The sequence below is a fragment of the Schistocerca piceifrons genome, chromosome 3, assembly GCF_021461385.2.
Source record: "Schistocerca piceifrons isolate TAMUIC-IGC-003096 chromosome 3, iqSchPice1.1, whole genome shotgun sequence".
In the NCBI taxonomy this organism is placed as follows: domain Eukaryota; kingdom Metazoa; phylum Arthropoda; class Insecta; order Orthoptera; family Acrididae; genus Schistocerca; species Schistocerca piceifrons.
In genome coordinates, this window is record NC_060140.1 from 620,029,280 (window position 1) to 620,047,413 (window position 18,134).

Genomic DNA, 18,134 nt, shown 5'->3' on the forward strand with positions numbered 1-18,134 from the left:
TAGAACGGTACTGCTGTTGCTGCCACAACCATACTGCACGTTAAGCGACGATGATGCAAAGTCAGCCGGTTCGATATCCCTAATGTACTCGACTGTAAAATGCTACTACTGTTCCGGTTCAGCTACAGATTTGTTTTGACTTTTTATTCTCCACCCCAAAGTGAAGAGCGGCCTCTCTTGAGAAAACTCCTGACTGTGCCAACCCTCGCAGATAAACCAAAGACTGCCATATAATGGCAGAACATATAAAAAATGCAACAGGCCTACTAAAGTGACTTCCTACACTGTGCTTGTCCGTCCTCATCTGGAGTACTGTTGCGCGGTGTGGAATCCACATCGTATAGGACTAAAGAAGAACTTCAAAAAACAAAAAAGTTCAAAAATAGGCAGCTCGTTTTGTGTTGTGACGAAATAGCGGAGAGAGTGCCACGGATATGTTACTGAATTGGGGGGGGGGGGGGTGTTTTTCGTTGCGGCAGGGTTTTGTCATGAAATCACAAACTTTCTCCTCTAAATAAGAAAATATTTTGATGACGCCCACCTACGTAGGGAGAAACAATCATCATATTAAAAAAAATCAGAGTTCATCCGCGAAGACTGAAATTTTAGTTTCCCCCCGTGCTGTTTGCGAGTGGAACGGTAGAGAAATAGCAGGCACTTATTTGTAAATAACAGAGTAGTCAGGTAGATGTAGATGAATCTCGATACCGCACGATCGATTCTTTCTCAGTGTTTACTGAAAACGTCTAAATAGGTATACTGCATACGTCGAGCCAGTCATCTGCTTTACTTCGTTACGCACATACATACTCGAACATCCACTGGCGAGTAGACATACGGTCCTATAATGAAACTAAAGAACTCCAACTTCCGTTCAAGGTTCCCGAAAAGTTTACTCTCGTTGCAAAGCAATTGTCGTAACTGGAAACCCTCCCCCGAACATTCTCAGATGGAGCCCCTTGGTCCTTAATCAGTTCGCCTGGTATCTGGCTCAAAATACGCCGCCTTTACAGTGGGTTTTCTTTTTTTCCTTTTATAGTGCACTTCATCAAAAATAGTCCTGAAGCGATAAAACTGATTACGTTACTAACAAATATATCTGACAATGTCTGACAAGGCTGCGGGCAGAGGGGTGTTTGGTGCTCGGATCCTGTAGCTATGTTGTAGCACATTAAGCAAGGTTCGAACGGCGAACCGTAGCTGGCGCCCGCACAAATTGTGCGAATCCTTTAATTCATTTCGCAAAAGATTTTAAACAGGCTGAAATTGGTGTTCAGCTAATAGCACCATTTGTATATGCACCGTCCGCATTTTTCGTGCAAAAACAGTAACCCCCGTTCGCATTTTACGTGCGAAAGCAGCAGTCACCCTTAAATAACTGCGGACTGGACTGATGGTTAGGTTAGGTTAGTGTTGTTTAACGTCCCGTCGATAACGAGGTCATTAGAGACGGAGCGCAAGCTCGGGATAGGGAAGGATGGGGAAGGAAATCGGCCGTGCCCTTTCAAAGGAACCATCCCGGCATTTGCCTGAAACGATGTAGGGAAATCACGGAGAACCTAAATCAGGATGGCTGGAGACGGGATTGAACCGTCGTCCTCCCGAATGCGAGTCCAGTGTGCTAACCACTCCGCCACCACGCTCGGTGGACTGGACTGATGCTTCAAGTTTGGTCATCAGTGTATCGCACTTTGGTCTCAAATAATTTTCGACCACTTGAAAAATGTTTATTCGTTTTGATTTTATATGCAAAAAATGCGTTTCTGGGGCTTTTTGAAGCGGGCCTCTTTGATACATTGAACTTGAACAAATCGGTTTAAACTTTGCAAAAAGATAGATAAATGGATAAAGTCGAAACGAATTTTTTTTATCCGAGAGTAATCTTTAGCCGTTGTCGAGATACAGTGGGTTAACGTCTAACTAAATGCAGCAACTAAATTTCGTTCTTACGTTACGTGAATGCGTGGAAACGGTTTAAAGTGAATTAGATAAATAAAAAATACAATATTACGATAAAATTGAAAACTTGCTTTCAAAAAGCGCGGTGGACATCTGCAGTGTGCTGGTCCGATTGAGGACTGTGTGCGTTGAGGATGCGCCGCCGCCCGGCACTCGGCGCCGCGACGCCGTCTGCTGCTCGGTCGCCCCGGCGGTTCTCGCTGGTGGTTTGTATCGCAGCTGTGCGGACGTGTTGGCGCGTGCGCTGTGCTGGGAGAGTTCGCTTCGACACCCAAGTGGGCTAGCGTTGGAGCTGCCCGGTCACCCTTGGTGGCCGCGTGTTGTCTCCCGCCGGCGACGCCACGACAGCACGCTCCCAGGCCTCTGTCGGCAGCGGCAAGCTCAGTTGGGAGCACGGGTGGTCGCACTGAAAGCGTCTACTCGCCTGACTCCGGGCGATTGCGCCTCTCTCGAACCCGACCAAGTCCTTAGGAAGGCGCTGCGCGCCGCCGGGACCTGAGAGGGTTTCGAGGTGTATCGTGCAGGGGAGCTCTGCCTCTTCCTGTTTGCAGAATAATTGAGCGGACGCTAGCTTCATCACGATTTTACGTGCAGAAAACACGTTTCTTGTGTGTGTCTTTTTTTTATTTTTTTCCTTTTTTTGTTACGCGCGCCACTTCTATGTTTCAAACTTGTGCGAATCAGTTCAAATTTTGTAAGACTACAGACATATACATGTAATTAATCGTCGTCCTGTTTTGTGAAACCCTTATCCGCAACATGGTTCAAAAGATAATAAAAGAATGTATACCGGGTCTATCGCAGACCGAGTCAATAACAATCTGCATCCGGTGCCAAGCTATGTCGGTCTAACGTCAAAATTATGATAGAATGAAAGTTGGGAATCAGAATGAAAAATGCTCCTATTGTAGCACTAAAAAGGCGAACATGTTCCTGGGCAGAGTTAGCGATGTAAAAGAAGGGAGCTAGCTTTGATTTAAATGTCTTTGAAGCTACCAAATAAGTCCGTCTCCTATACCGGGGCCGGCCGCGGTGGTCTAGCGGTTCTAGGCGCTCAGTCCGGAGCCGCCCGACTGCTACGGTCGCAGGTTCGAATCCTGCCTCGGGCATGGATGTGTGTGATGTCCTTAGGTTCGTTAGGTTTAAGTAGTTCTAAGTTCTAGGGGACTGATGACCATAGATGTTAAGTCCCATAGTGCTCAGAGGCATTTGAACCATTTTTTTCTTATACCGGGTGATCAAAAAGTCAGTATAAATTTGAAAACGTAATAAACCACGGAATAATGTAGATAGAGAGGTAAATATTGACATACATGCTTGGAATGACATGGGGTTTTATTAGAACCAAAAAAAACCAAAGTAATGCTAGACGCTTGAAAGATCTCTTGCGCGCGTCGTTTGGTGATGATCGTGTGCTCAGCCGCCACTTTCGTCACGCTTGGCCTCCCAGGTCCCCAGACCTCAGTCCTTGCGATTACGGCTTTGGGGTTACCTGAAGTCGCAAGTGTATCGTGATTGAGCGACATCTCTAGGGATGCTAAAAGACAACATCCGACGCCAATGCCTCACCATAACTCCGGACATGCTTTACAGTGCTGTTCACAATATTATTCCTCGACTAAAGCTATTGTTGAGGAATGATGGTGGACATACTGAGCATTTGCTTTGTCTTACTTTGTTATGATAATTATTGCTATTCTGATCAGATGAAGCGCCATCTGTCGGACATTTTTTGAACTTTTGTATTTCTTTAGTTCTAATAAAACCCCATGTCATTCCAAGCATGTGTGTCAATTTGTACCTCTCTATCTAAATTATTCCGTGATTTATCCAGTTTTCAAATTTATACTGACTTTTTGATCACCCGGTACTTCTAACTCCGCCCAGGACATATTGGCCTTTATTGTACTATAACAGAAGCATTTTTCATTCTGTTACTTAAGAAATAAAAAAATCATACTTTAAATGACACTGCTTTGAATGTTACCACCTGTTGTCAGCTTGGAAGTCTGGACTGTTCACAACGTGCTCATCGAGAAGATGTAGAACAAACGCCAACACTTGGCCACTATAATATTGAAATAAATACCCTGGTTCATGTTGACAGTGACTTGAAAGAACGGACCATAACCATTGTACGTGAATCACTTTCAGTACATCATAGAACCCCTCGCGCACTGTGGGAAAAGTGCCTCATTCGGCTGTCGATCTATTCGACGCCTTGCATCATTTAAAAAGAGATAACATCGCGACTAGTCTGTCACACTATACGTCTCAAATCAGCATTCAATTTATCGTAGCTTTACATAAATTGAATTTTGTTTTTGTTTTTTTTTCCAGTCGTGTGATAGAAACTTCCTTGGGACGCATGCAGCCTACCGGCCGCGTGTTAGACACCCCTTATCTACAGTGCTTTACAGTAATCACTGCACTCAGTCGGTCATAAATCCAATCGGACATTAAAGTCTACACACATCGTAAAAATAACAATTGAAGTCAAAATCAATCAAGAAAATATTATGTATTCACTTTCTGTGACATAAACATGTTAAGAACTGAAAAACAACATATACACTGCAAAATTATTAATAATTCCATATACTGACATCTTGAGCATACAAATGAAACAGCGGTCAGGTACGAAAGTAAACATACGCTGTGATGTTCTTCACTATCAGGCCCAATTTAATACACTCCTGGAAATAGAAAAAAGAACACATTGACACCGGTGTGTCAGACCCACCATACTTGCTCCGGACACTGCGAGAGGGCTGTACAAGCAATGATCACACGCACGGCACAGCGTACACACCAGGAACCGCGGTGTTGGCCGTCGAATGGCGCTAGCTGCGCAGCATTTGTGCACCGCCGCCGTCAGTGTCAGCCAGTTTGCCGTGGCATACGGAGCTCCATCGCAGTCTTTACCACTGGTAACATGCCGCGACAGCGTGGACGTGAACCGTATGTGCAGTTGACGGACTTTGAGCGAGGGCGTATAGTGGGCATGCGGGAGGCCGGGTGGACGTACCGCCGAATTGCTCAACACGTGGGGCGTGAGGTCTCCACAGTACATCGATGTTATCGCCAGTGGTCGGCGGAAGGTGCACGTGCCCGTCGACCTGGGACCGGACCGCAGCGACGCACGGATGCACGCCAAGACCGTAGGATCCTACGCAGTGCCGTAGGGGACCGCACCGCCACTTCCCAGCAAATTAGGGACACTGTTGCTCCTGGGGTATCGGCGAGGACCATTCGCAACCGTCTCCATGAAGCTGGGCTACGGTCCCGCACACCGTTAGGCCGTCTTCCGCTCACGCCCTAACATCGTGCAGCCCGCCTCCAGTGGTGTGGCGACAGGCGTGAATGGAGGGACGAATGGAGACATGTCATCTTCAGCGATTAGAGTCGCTTCTGCCTTGGTGCCAATGATGGTCGTATGCGTGTTTGGCGCCGTGCAGGTGAGCGCCACAATCAGGACTGCATACGACCGAGGCACACAGGGCCAACACCCGGCATCATGGTGTGGGGAGCGATCTCCTACACTGGCCGTACACCACTGGTGATCGTCGAGGGGACACTGAATAGTGCACGGTACATCCAAACCGTCATCGAACCCATCGGTCTACCATTCCTAGACCGGCAAGGGAACTTGCTGTTCCAACAGGACAATGCACGTCCGCATGTATCCCGTGCCACCCAACGTGCTCTAGAAGGTGTAAGTCAGCTACCCTGGCCAGCAAGATCTCCGGATCTGTCCCCCATTGAGCATGTTTGGGACTGGATGAAGCGTCGTCTCACGCGGTCTGCATGTCCAGCACGAACGCTGGTCCAACTGAGGCGCCAGGTGGAAATGGCACGGCAAGCCGTTCCACAGGACTACATCCAGCATCTCTACGATCGTCTCTATGGGAGAATAGCAGCCTGCATTGCTGCGAAAGGTGGATATACACTGTACTAGTGCCGACATTGTGCATGCTCTGTTGCCTGTGTCTATGTGCCTGTGGTTCTGTCAGTGTGATCATGTGATGTATCTGACCCCAGGAATGTGTCAATAAAGTTTCCCCTTCCTGGGACAATGAATTCATGGTGTTCTTATTTCAATTTCCAGGAGTGTATTTTGTATTGCCACCTTACGCTTCGATCACAGCTTCCAAACGTCGAGGCATAGTTTCCAAAACTGTGTGTGAAATCTTTTGGGACTTAACTGCTAAGGTCATCAGTCCCTAAGCTTACACACTAATTAACCTAAACTATCCTAAGGACAAACACACACACCCGTGCCCGAGGGAGGACTCGAACCTCCGCCGGGACCAGCCGCACATTCCATGACTGCAGCGCCCTAGACCGCTCGGCTCGGCTAATCCCGCGCGGCTCATAGATTCCACCAATCTTTTTGTGTACGCAGGTGAAAAGTTACTCCATTCTCTCACTAAGGCTGCTTTTAAATCATCTTTGCTTTTGATGTTGTATTTTTTTATCATATGCTTTAGTTCTCCCCAAAGATGTTCAATTGGGTTAATTTCTGGTGGCTGGGGAGGCGAATGCAACTGTTTTGGTACATTGTAAAGTAGCCATTCTTTTACGACAATGGCCGTATGCTTGGGGTCATTCTCTTGCTGAAACACCAAGTCTGTTCTTAGTCCCAGTTTCTCAGCAGACTGCTTCAGATTCTCCTTTACGATGGTGAGATACTTCCATTTATCAATAATACGTTCAATAAATACTAAATTTCCAACTCCAGTTCCAGACATGCAACCCCACAAAAGAATACGAGGTGTGGCTAGAAAAAAACCGGACTAGTACTGGTGAAACAATAAAACGAATGCAACAAGGCTGAAAGTCGCGTGGCCTGTCACGTGACTCTCGCTCCGCCTACTGCTCGAGTTTCATCTGCCTCCTGCACTCAGTCTGCCCGTGGCGTCTGTTTTAAGTAGTTGACGTTTTGTCTGTGCGTCGGAAAATGTTGAGTGTACAGAAAGAACAGCGTGTTAACATCAAATTTTCTTTCAAACTAGGAAAATCTGCAAGTGAAACATTTGTAATGTTACAACAAGTGTACGGCGATGATTGTTTATCGCGAACACAAGTGTTCGAGTGATTTAAACGATTTAAAGATGGCCGCGAAGACACCAGTGATGACACTCGCACTGGCAGACCATTGTCAGCAAAAACTGATGCAAACATTGAAAAAATCGGTAAACTTGTTCGACAAGATCGCCGTTTAACAATCAGAGCAGTGTCTGAGTTAACAGGAGTTGACAAGGAAAGTGTTAGGCAGATTCTTCATGAAAGTTTCAACATGAACAAAGTGTGTTCAAAAATGGTTCCAAAGTGTCTCACAATTGAACAGAAGGAACGGCGAAGAATGATTTGTTCTGACATCCTGGAAAACATTGAAAGTGATCCCACCTTCTTACAAAATGTTATTAATTGCGATGAATCGTGGTTTTTTACTTACGATCCCGAAACTAAATGCCAATCGATGCATTGGAAAACTCCTGGTTCTCCACGACAAAAAAAAAGCACGAATGTCAAAATCGAAATTCAAGGCAATGATGATTGTTTTTTTTTTTTTTGACATCAAAGGGATTGTGCACATTGATTGGGTACCAGAGGGACAAACAGTGAATCAGCATTACTACATTAGCGTCCTGGCTACACTACGTGAGCGAGTACGGACAAAACGGAACGATTTGTGGCGAAAAAAGTCATGGATCCTTCACCAAGACAATGCCCCAGCTCACAGTGCGTTGTCAGTGAAGACGTTGTTGGCAAAACACAACATTCCCATCTTAGATCATCCACCCTACTCACCTGATTTGGCCCCCTGTGACTTTTTTCTTTTCCCTAAAGTCAAGTCAGCTTTGAAAGGAACTAGATTTGAGACTGTTGAAGCAGTAAAAGAAAAAGCGACGGAAGTAATGTATGGACTTACCGAAAATGATCTGCAGCATTGCTATGAACAGTGGAAAATTCGTATGGAGCGGTGTAGAGACCGAGGAGGAGAGTACATTGAAGGAGATAACATGAAATTGTAAATAAATGTTTTTTCCAGCATCAGTCCGGTTTTTTTCTAGGCGCACCTCGTATTTCCACCACTATACTTCACTGATGGGACAAGATTTCTCTTCTTCCAACTTTCATTCCTTCTTTGCCAAACCTTTTGCTGCCCATCACACTGGAAGACGTTAAACTTACTGTCATCCGTAAAAAGTACTGTATTCAAAAATGTGGAATTCTAGGCGCTGCTGTTCATTTACCCTGCTTATGAACGGTTTCTTCCTTGCTGTTCTACTTTCAAATCCATGATTGTGCAGGTGTCTTCGTACTCTTATTGGATGAACATTATTTCCACTGGTATTTGCGACATCTAATGCCAACTCCGTGGCTGTAATTCTGGGATCCTCATTTACTTTTATAATGACATGTCGGCGTTCCCTGTTAGGTAATTTTGGTCGTCGACCTCATCTAGCTTTGTTTTCTACGCTTCCTCGATCCTTGTAATTTCTTATTTCGGTTTGGACACTTGCATGGCTCCTAAAAATTTCCCTAATTTTCAGCAGTGAAAAACTCTTTTTACTGAGCTCAATAATATTTTTCCTCACCTCCACTGGTATTTCGGTTCTTTTTGAATCCATATTACGCGATCTAATTATGTATTGCAATGCACGTCTATTATATCAACAAACCATACCACATGCATTGTGTTCACAGCAACGTCTCTCTTGCAACTAACGACAGGCTCGAAGTGTGTTTTGACTTCTGTACCGCAGTAAACAAACTCTGTTGCATCTATCCGGCTTGCAGTGCACGATACCGGTCTGAACACCTTGGTTTATTTTATTGTGGACGTGGATGCAGGCACAGAGTGGCACGTTTACGTCTGTGCATCCAGGCTGTACGCAACATGCTACAAAATGGGTGTGTATGTAGACTTTTGTGTCCGACTGTATTTTGTCGCAGGTTCGAATCCTGCCTCGGGCATGGATGTGTGTGATGTCCTTAGGTTAGTTAGGTTTAATTAGTTCTAAGTTCTAGGCGACTCATGACCTCAGAAGTTAAGTCGCATAGCGCTCAGAGCCATTTGAACAATTTTTTGAACAGCTTGACAGTCAAGCAGAGTCGAAAGGGGAACAAGTTGGTAACGTAGGTTCGTAGTTGTCCGTGCGCGCTATGTGGCTCTGGTGTCAAGAACCTGGTGAATCCCTAGTAAACACGTCACACGTTCCCTGGCAACGTGGAGTAGTGAATTCCGTTCGTTGGACCTTAAAATCTGTGTCACTTCTCGGTGCACACTCTCCATTGCTTAAAATAAACACGCCACAGAGAGAACTAAAACACTCTTTGCATAGAGTCACAGAAATTGCATCTCAGGACGCAATTGTCACTTGTGGTTGGTACCTGCGATGACAGCGTCCGTAACAGAGGACATGAGCTGACCCATCTAAATTAGTTACCGCTGTGATAACTGGCCAGCAAACAACTAGGTAATAGGTCTCAGTCAGTCTCTTATGGGGTAATATATCGTGGCCAGTCCAATCAATAAATAATTTATAAGTTAAAAGAAAAACAGTAAATTTTGGTGACTGTTTAATGCTATCACAAAAGTCTTTTTTTTATCAAGAACCGATTTGGAAATTTGTTGTCGGTCAGTCGCACTTGGTGAGATACTTTGTTGCTTATAAAAATATGAAACGTATAGGTGCAGGAAATAGACATATACATTGACGGGAAAAATCTCAACACCAAAATTTGAATAATATAGAGTAACAAAATTTCGGGAATACATTTGCCTAGGCAACGTATTTAAGTGATTAACATTGTAAGATCACAGGTTAAAATAATCACGAGATAAGCCACTGCAAATGGGAAATGCTGGTATATCAATAACCGGTGTAGCCGCCAGAATATTGAATGCAAGCGCGCAAACGTACATGCATTGTGCTTTGCAGGTGGCGGACGTCGGTTTGTGGGATGGAGTTCAAAGCCTGTTGCACTAGGTTTGTCAATACAGGGGCAATTAATGCTGGTTGGAGTTGTCGTCCGATAATGCCCATATGTGCTCGACTCGATCTGACGAGCGTGGACCCCAGGCAACATGTTTACTCTCTCTAGGATGTGTTGAGTTACAACAGCGATATGTGGGCGAGCCTTATCCTGCTGGAAAACTCCCCTGTAATTCTGTTCATTAATGGCAGCACAACAGGTCGAAATTCCAGACTGATGTACCAACCTGCTGTCAGGCACGTGAGATAACTGCGAAAGTGCTCCTACTGTCGTACGAAATCTCATCCCAGACCAGACCATAACTCCAGGTGTAGGTCCAGTGTGTGTAGCACGCAAACAGGTTGGTTGCAGGCCCTCAAGTGGCCTCCTCCTAACCAACACACGACCATCGCTGGCACCTAGGCAGAAACTGCAGAAACACAACAGACCTCCACCTTGCCCTTCAGTGAGCCGTCGCTTGACACCACTGAAGTCGGAAATGGCTGTGTTTTTGGGTCAATGGAATGCACGTTATAGGGCTTCTGGCTCGGAGCTGTCCCTGAAGCAACCGTTTTGTAACAGTTGATTGTGTCACTGTGGTGCCAAGTGCTGCTCAGATTGCTGCTGCAAACGGAGTACGATGCGCCAGAGCCATAGCCGTACATGATGGTCTTTTCTGTCGGTAGTGTCGCGTGGTCGTCCAGGGCCCGCTCTTCTTATGACAGTATATTCCCCTGACCATTGCTGCCATCGGTCATGTACAGTGGATACATTCCAAGTCTTTCTGCCGTATCACAGAGGGAACATCCCGCTTCTTATAATCCAATTACAAGAGCTCTTTCAAACTCAGTGAGCATTCTTGACTAACATCAACTCACCAGTGTCAAAGATAACTAACATTCACAACCGTCATAGCGTTATTTGTATTCTCGTAGCTACGCACCTAGCGCTACTCTTTTGCGACTGTCACGAAATTTGAATAAACATATATCCTTCAGGTGCAGAAACACGCCTACCGACTTTCGTTTATGTCGCACAACTCTTCCTTGCTGTTGTGACTTTTTTCCGTTAATTTATTTTCAGGCGTATATAAGGTGAACAAGAACTCCACCGATAAATTTTCACACGTGGCAGAATGGACCAACAAACGAAAAAGGTTAAGTTAACATGGACTCTAAAGGGCATACTTGTTCGTCTTCGGTACTATGAAGCACATCTCTTCTATTGCAACCTCTTTGCTTTTCATATTGTGGGAGGAGGTAGCATGGACCGGAACAAGAGATAAATGTGCGCTCTAAGTATCGGCTCTAAAATGCACACCTTATGAGGAATGAGCTCTCGTTCAGTATGGAGATGTTTCACATTTGCGAACATGAACAAGGGCCTATATCTCTTAAGGTACGCACTTTAAAGCCAATATTTAGTGAACATTTTAGTCCTTATTATATGAAGGCGTGATGTCTATTCTTTCGGACACGCCAGAAAGAACAGACACCTCACAGAATCCGCAGCTTCAAGTTCATCGTCGATCCTTTAACTCAGTTTTTTTATCATTATTATTATTATTATTATTATTATTATTATTATTATTATTATTACAGAGGGCAGCCAACCCTCTGACCTACCGTACCGCAACTGGGCGGACTATATCAGTACGCCTCAGGCCGATCCACATTCACATCGAGCACCAGCTACCAGCAGTCCCTGCCCATTTCCTCCATGTTTGCTCTCTGAGATTCCAGAGGTCGGACGTGTTTGTGCATCCGCACTGAAGATGGTGGATCCACTGCCCACATCAGAAAGAACAGACACAACACATTCATATAATCTGACAGACCTAGGTGGGCAGTGTAATACTTTCTTAAATCTAATTTGTATTGGATAAAAACTTCCGGAATTTCGGAATTATATTTACATTTAACAATATTTGTCGATACGTTAATAGCAAATACAAATAAGATGAAAGTAGAAAAATACAACATAACAGCCTTTAAATCAACTGCAGAATATACAACACTTTGGCCTTATCTTACCTGAGATTTCTTCGCTTCCAGCTAAATCTGTGAAACTGTACTTCCCCTTATACGAAAACAAATAGAAATACACTGGCGCTCTGTCTTTGTATCTTCCGACAGCGTCGACTGCGGGCCAGATGAAAACGGAATCTGAATAGAACTACGAAAAAAAATTCCATTAGACACAACGTTCATTAAAGAAATCAAAATGAAAATTAATCAACCACATGGCAAATGCTATACTGAAGAAAAATTTATTACATTAGTTGTAGATGCGTGAAAGCCTTATACGTGTAATGGCGTAAGTAAAACTGTACAAAATGTGGTCGGTTTTTATTTTTTTTCAAATAATGAATTTTTGTATGTATGGACAGAATAATAAATAGAAGGGTTAATAAAGCCTGAAGTACTTTAGAGAAACGAAGATCCTGATATGCCTGATACGAAAAATTTACTGCAAAACAAATTAATGGAGTAAGGAACACACCGAAGTAGATGAGTGAAATGAAAATAAATGAATGTGAGTGGGACATGTAGTAAGGCAGATATATGTTAGCTAATTAATTAGTTACATGTTCCGTAGATCACTTGAACGATTATTTTATTAAAATGATGTAGAGTGAGCCAGTTTACAGGATATGTGCATATTATAGTGTTAACACCAAGGACTACACCCTTTCTATGTTCATGCAATGCATGCTACAGAACAGACGCTACTATGTAACCTTACAATCTAAAAACAGCCGATGGAGGACACAGAAAAATGGACTTGCACGGGGTAGTGTCTTGGCTCCAATATTATTTAACATCTATACGAATGACCTTCCCATCAGCCACCAGACGCGAATGTTCATTTATGCTGATGATGCAGCAGTGGCCAGACAGGATAAAACCTTTGAACAAGTGGAGGAGAATCTCACAAGAGCCTTACAGAACTTGATACCTATTACGACGGCAATAATCTCAAACCAAACCCTAGTAAATCTCAAGTATCCGCCTTCCATCTTAGGAACAAACAAGCCAAACGGAAACTCCGAGTCATGTGGCAAGGGGAAGAGCTGAAGCATACAAACAGACCAAAATACCTGGGAGTAACATTGGACAGAGCGCTTACTTTTAAGCAGCACTGTCACAACACTAAAAAAACGGTCTGTGCCAGGAACAACATACTGCAGAAGCTAATAGGTTCATCGTGGGGAGCTCAACCACACGTTTTGCGCACCACGGGTCTGGCGCTGAGTATCTCAGCAGAGAATACGGGGCGCCAGTTTGGAGGAACTCTGCTCACACTAAGCAAGTTGACGTCGCCATAAACGAAACTGTACGTATTGTCATAGGATGCCTCAAACCAACTCCCAAAGACAAAATTTATCCCATCATAGGCATAGCACCATCAACTGTCCGTAGACAAGTAGCCGCCAAGATCGAAAGATCAAAATAAAAGAATGATCCTCGACACCCGATGCATATGCACCGAAAACAATGTGTCCGGTTGAAATCCCGCAGGAGTTTCATTGAAAATATTGAAGAACTCGCCACCAAGCCCGCCGCAAGGCGGCTATCTCTTTGGGAATAAATGGTGCCACACTCCACAATGGAACTACTTGAGGAGGGATCTGCAGGATTTCAACTACCTTTTACAACTTGGAGGTCATTAAACCGGCTGCGCACTGGAGTAACTGGGTGCAAATCAAATCTATTTAAATGGGGCTGTAGTGATAGCGATAGGTGTGAATGCGGAGCAATACAGGACTTGGACCACCTATTGATTTGCCCAGATATGTCTATAACATGCACTAAAGACGATATTTTGAAGGTCAATCACAAAGCAACATACGTTGCTAATTACTGGGAAGAGAAGATATAATTGGTTCATCCGGATACGGAAGAAGAAGAAGAAGTGTTAGCATTAATGAACAAATTATCATTTTAGTCCGACTCATGCAACTACACTTTAAAAAAAAGTTTTCTGGCTAAGTAGAAATTCGTCAGTGGAAAAGAACGAGTTGTCCAGGAGAAATGATTTTAAATTAAATTTAAAACTTGCTTCACTACCTCTCTGACATTTTTTGTTGTCGGCAAATGATCAAAAACTTTATGACTGTATCTGTTGTGCAGGAGAGTCCATTTTCAGAGAATCACTGAATGGAAAATATCATAAATAATTTCTTCTGTAGCATTGCCTTTAATGTGATTTATTGTAACCCTAGTATAATCTCCAAAAATTAGCAGTTCTGCTTGCAGCATGTTTAGTGGAATATCAGTGACATATATAAGGAATAGGAGTGGATCCAAAATTGAACCCTGGAGACTCCATTTGTGATTTGTCCCTAGTCATTAAAATTTTGTACCCTTCCGGCATTCCTTGGACTACGATATTGCAGCGCACTGCAGTATTGTATTTCTCTGCCGATACTGGGCAAGCGGCTTTCGAGTACAACATATGAACTGTACGGGAATTAACAAAATTGATGTACGAATACAGGTCGTAGACGAAAGTTTATGGCTGGCCGTGAGTCGTGCAAGGATAGCTAAATGCTAAGGCGACCGCTCGCGACAAGCGGGAAATACGGATTCGAGTCCCGGTTCGGCACAAATTTTCATCGTCGTCATTCCATTCCAGAGGTTACGGTTGTTCTGATTCGCAATTTCTAATACGTTTATTGTATTGCTCGAATTATCCAGCACAACTTTTTGCATTTTGCTTCTTAAGTATGGTTCAAACCAGCTGTCCGTAAAAACGTCAACACGAAAAATTCTAGAGGAGGTCTTTAAGTGGAAGTTGGTGACAAATGGTTTATGTCGATGACTTCAAGAAATATATAAACTGGAGCGCTCTGTGCAAGTGGACGCTTCTGACATCTTATGCTGCTAAACTACTGATAGTATAATACAGAGAGGTACTGAAAAAAAACGCATCTACGTTTATAAAAGTAAACATTTAACCAATTAATTATTTTAAAATGTTATTTGCATTTTTAAAAGGCTTTTGGCTCAAGAGCAACAAATCTAACGCTGGTAGCCCATCTTCGCATTTCAGGATAATGGAATAAAATTATGATTAAAAGGAAGTGCTCTGGCAGCAGGCGACCCTCGGCAATCACCGTGTAACTGAAATAGGTAGTTGCATGCTGGCAGTAGTGGTGGCAGTGGTGTATCATTGGTATCTTTGTATGTGGACAGCCGCAAAGAACCTCAACGAAAACAAGTCATCTCCATGAGCCTGTGATAACATCATGCCCATGTGTTGGTAAACATCTCAAGATTTCTTCATATTATTACATCAACATGAAGAGCTCTGCAGCGACTTCCCGCTAGCAAATATGTACTAGGGATTTCCTGTCCGAATCGCTAGATAAAAACAACCGCCACAGGGACAGCCGTATCTAGAGCAGCAATCTACACTAAGGTGACTAAATTCATGGGACACCTCTCAATATCGTATCGGACCTCCTTTTGCCCGGCGTGCAGCAACTTGACGTGGCGTGGACTCAACTAATTATTAGCAGTCTCTCGCAAAAATATTGAACCATGCTGTCTCTATAGCCGTTCATAATAGTGATAGTGTTGCCGATGCAGTAAGGTGTGCTCGTAATGGTCCCTCGATTATGTCCCATAAATCTTCGCTCGATTTGTCCAGAATGTTCTTCAAACCAATGGTGGCGAACAACTGCGAATCCAGTGACATGATATCACTGTTTGGGAACATGAAGTCCATCAGTGGCTGCAAATGGCCTCCAGTAGGCGAATACAACCATTTTGAATCAATGATCGGTTCAGTTGGACCAGAGGACCCAGTTCAGTACATGTAAACACAATCCACATCTTATGGTGCCAACACCAGCCTGCATAGCGCAGTGTTGACAACTTTGGTACATAGATTCGAGGGGTCTGCGGCATACTCGAACAGTACCATCAGCTTTTACCAAATCAAATCGTGACTTCCAGGACCAGACCACAGTTTTCCAGTCGTCTAGGATCCAGCCGATATGGTCACTAGTCCAGGAGAGACGCAGCAGGCGATGTCGTGCTGTTAGCAAAGGCACTCGCTTCGGTAGCGCGCTGGACTCACATTCGGTAGGACGACAGTTCAAACACGCGTCCACTAATCCTGATTTATGTGTTCCGTGATTTTCGTAAATCGTTTCAGGAAAATTCTGGGATGCTTCCTTTGAAAGGGCTCCGCCGACTTCCTTATCCCTCCTTCCCTAACCCGATTCGACCTACGACCTCGCTGCTGGTCCTCTCCCCCACAACAACGAACCAATCAACCAACTCACGTCTGTCGTCAGCTGCCGTAGCAAAACTGGAAATTTGTGGTGAGGTCTTATGGGACCAAACTGCAGAGGTCATCGGTCCCTAAGCCTACACACTACTTAATCTAACTTAAACTAACTTACACTATGGACAACACACACACCCATACGTCCTGGTTGCCGTAGCCGATTAACGAATAGTTTCACCGCACTGTCCCAACAAATACGTTCGTAGTACATTCCACATCGATTTCTGCGGTTATTTCAGGCAGTGTTTCTTGTCTGTTAGTACTGATTACTCTATGCAAATGCTACTGTTCTCGGTCGTTAAGTGTAGGCCGTCGGTCACTGTGGCGCCCGTTGTGACAGGTAATTCCTGAAATTTGGTATTCTCGCCACACTCTTGACACTTTGGGTCTTGGAATATTGAATTCCCTAGTGATGTCCAAAATGGAATGTCCCATGCGTCTAGCTTCAACTACCGTTCCGTGTTCCAAGTATGTCAGTTCCCGTCGTTCGGCAATAATCACGCCGTAAATATTTTCACGTGAATCACCTGAGTACACAGCTCTGCCAGTGCACCGTCTTTTATACATTGTGTAGGGAATACTGCTGTCAGCCGGCCCGAGTGGACGAGCGGTTAAAGGCGCTACAGTCTGGAACCGCACGACCGCTACGGTCGCAGGTTCGAATCCTGCCTCGGGCATGGATGTGTGTAATGTCCTTAGGTTAGTTAGGTTTAAGTAGTTCTAAGTTCTAGGGGACTTATGACCACAGCAGTTGAGTCCCATAGTGCTCAGAGCCATTTGAACCATTTGAATACTGCTGTCATCAGTATGTGTGCATTTCGCTATCCCATAACTCATTCAAAATGGTTCAAATGGCTCTGAGCACTATGGAACTCAACTTCTGAGGTCATTAGTCTCCTAGAACTTAGAACTAGTTAAACCTAACTAACCTAAGGACATCACACACATCCATGCCCGAGGCACGATTCGAACCTGCGACCGTAGCGGTCTCGTGGTTCCAGACTGCAGCGCCTAGAACCGCATGGCCACTACGGCCGGCGCCACCTCATTGTGTGACAGCGTGCAGAATTCGTGGGAAACTTACTCCCCTACACCACATCGAGCTCGTGACTGGTAGGACACTAAACTCTAGTTTTTTTCTGAAAAAATCACTATTACAGAAGAAAAAGTGAAACCAATAGCGCAGACAAGATCGTTTTAGAAAGTACTGCCTTCTAAAACGATGAGTAAATAGAGTTGAGATTATAAACTGTCTAGAATAATGGTAAAAAAAACATAGTACAATGCAAACAGCGCCAAGAAAACATTCATAACATAAGTTCGTTTTTTCATTTTTTTTAAGAACTTGTAAATCAGATCAGAGCAAAGAAAAGGCACAGTTACTCAAATATGCCGGCCGCAGTGGCCAAGCGGTTCTAGGCGCTTCAGTCCGGAACCGCGTGACTGCTACGGTCGCAGGTTCGAATCTGCCTCGGGCATGGATGTGTGTGATGTCCTTAGGTTAGTTAGGTTTAAGTAGTTCTAAGTTCTAGGGGACTGATCACCTCAGATGTTAAGTCCCATAGTGCTCAGAGCCATTTGAACCATTTTTTACTCAAATATAAGCTGTCTAAGAGAGAGCAGCGCTTAGGTAGTTTTATAGGAGTCGATACAGTCACTGAAATAAAATGAAGATTTTTATTTCACGAATCCTGCCTGAAAACTACTTCTCTGTGGATTTCATATGTACTGGCATAAGTATGTACCTGATTTTAACCAAAACCAGTGCTTAGTCACTTTATTTCTTTTCATTTTACTTTTTACTCTTTTCTCTGAAGTGTTTTTGAGGTTCGTGCATTGCAGAGGTCGATTGTTTTCAGTAAAGTACTAAGTTAATGGGGCAGATGGGT

The 18,134-nt window shown here is 44.2% G+C and overlaps 1 protein-coding gene across 1 annotated transcript in view; it reads right to left on the reverse strand.

Moving 5' to 3' along the window:
- Window positions 1-18,134, reverse strand: part of LOC124788900 (juvenile hormone esterase-like) — a 151,073-nt gene that overhangs the window by 17,519 nt on the left and 115,420 nt on the right. The window contains exon 8 of the mRNA XM_047256182.1: window positions 11,979-12,120. Coding sequence (XP_047112138.1) covers window positions 11,979-12,120 — 142 coding nt within the window. The remainder of the gene's footprint in view (window positions 1-11,978; window positions 12,121-18,134) is intronic.